Genomic DNA, 1,167 nt, shown 5'->3' on the forward strand with positions numbered 1-1,167 from the left:
TGCTGCTGTGTAGACGCATCCCTGCAGATGCAGTCTCCGATCCTCTTCCCCTTTGAATGAGGAGGTATCTGTATTACTCTAGGGTTTAGGGTTTAGGGTTTAGGGTTTAGGGTTTGTGGTTGCAGGCTAGTTGATGCTGCTGAGGCTTTGGGTGAGATGGAGCTGCTGCTGCAGGAAGCAGCAGAAGAGACACGGCAACTAAAAGAAGAAAAAGAAGAATTAATAAAAAGAATAAATGAATTACAACAAACAAAAACATAATTTTATTCTCTTATGTTGGGGTGTATGCATACACCCCAGACCTGCCTATACACCCCAGACCTGCCTATACACCCCAGACCTGCTGCCTATACACCCCAGACCTGCCTATACACCCCAGAGAATACACGCTGTAAATATAAATATTTGTTTGTATGTGCTGAGGTGTATGTACACCTCACGCCTCGCAACGTAAAACTCAAAACCCTCAAAAATATTCCCCCATTTGAATCCAAAAAGGGTTTAGGGTTTGAACGAGGGTTTAGGGTTTATTAGGGTTTAGGGTTCCAGCGAGGGTTTAGGGTTTGCGCTAAGGTTTAGAAATCGCTAGCTGAGGCCAAGTAAAGGGGTTTAAACAACAGGGTATTAGGGTTTGTTGTTTACGAGGGATGTTTAGGGTTTACAAGGGCGTATTAGGGTTTAGGGTTTAGGGTTTAGGGTTTAGGGTTTAGCGGCGCCGCTTTCTATCCGGGCAGATTGTATGCAGCACGTGGGTCATTGAGTTCTTCTCTTGCAGCCGAACCAAAGGAGAGGGAAAAGCTAGCTGGTATTCATTCTGTACACAAACCCTAAACCCTAAACCCTAAACCCTAGACAGAGGCGACGTAAACCCTTCTATCAACACGACAAACCCTTCAAACCATCTCTTGGTGCTGGCACAAGCAAACCCTACACAAACCCTAAACCCTAAACCCTAATGCATTCCTGCGGATTCTGCCTTGAGTAAGGGTTTAGGGTTTGCCGGCCTAGGGTTTAGGGTTTACAAGCTACAAGGGTTTAGGGTTTGAACTACTAGGGTTTAGGGTTTAGAGTTTGCGGTTTAGGATTTGGCGTTTCCGTGCCTAGGGTTTAGGGTTTAGGGTTTGGATGAGTAGGGTTTAGGGTTTAAAGACTCAATGTCTAGGGTTT

The 1,167-nt window shown here is 45.4% G+C and overlaps 1 protein-coding gene across 1 annotated transcript in view; it reads right to left on the bottom strand.

Moving 5' to 3' along the window:
* Window positions 1–706: 706 nt before the first annotated feature.
* Window positions 707–1,167, bottom strand: part of EMH_0007330 (uncharacterized protein) — a gene marked incomplete at both ends in the record, with an annotated part of 17,196 nt that continues 16,735 nt past the window's right edge. The window contains 1 exon segment of the mRNA XM_013497970.1: window positions 707–814. Coding sequence (XP_013353424.1) covers window positions 707–814 — 108 coding nt within the window.

The sequence above is a fragment of the Eimeria mitis genome, genomic scaffold (genome assembly GCF_000499745.2).
Source record: "Eimeria mitis Houghton genomic scaffold, Emh_scaff306, whole genome shotgun sequence".
Classification (NCBI taxonomy): Eukaryota; Apicomplexa; class Conoidasida; order Eucoccidiorida; family Eimeriidae; genus Eimeria; species Eimeria mitis.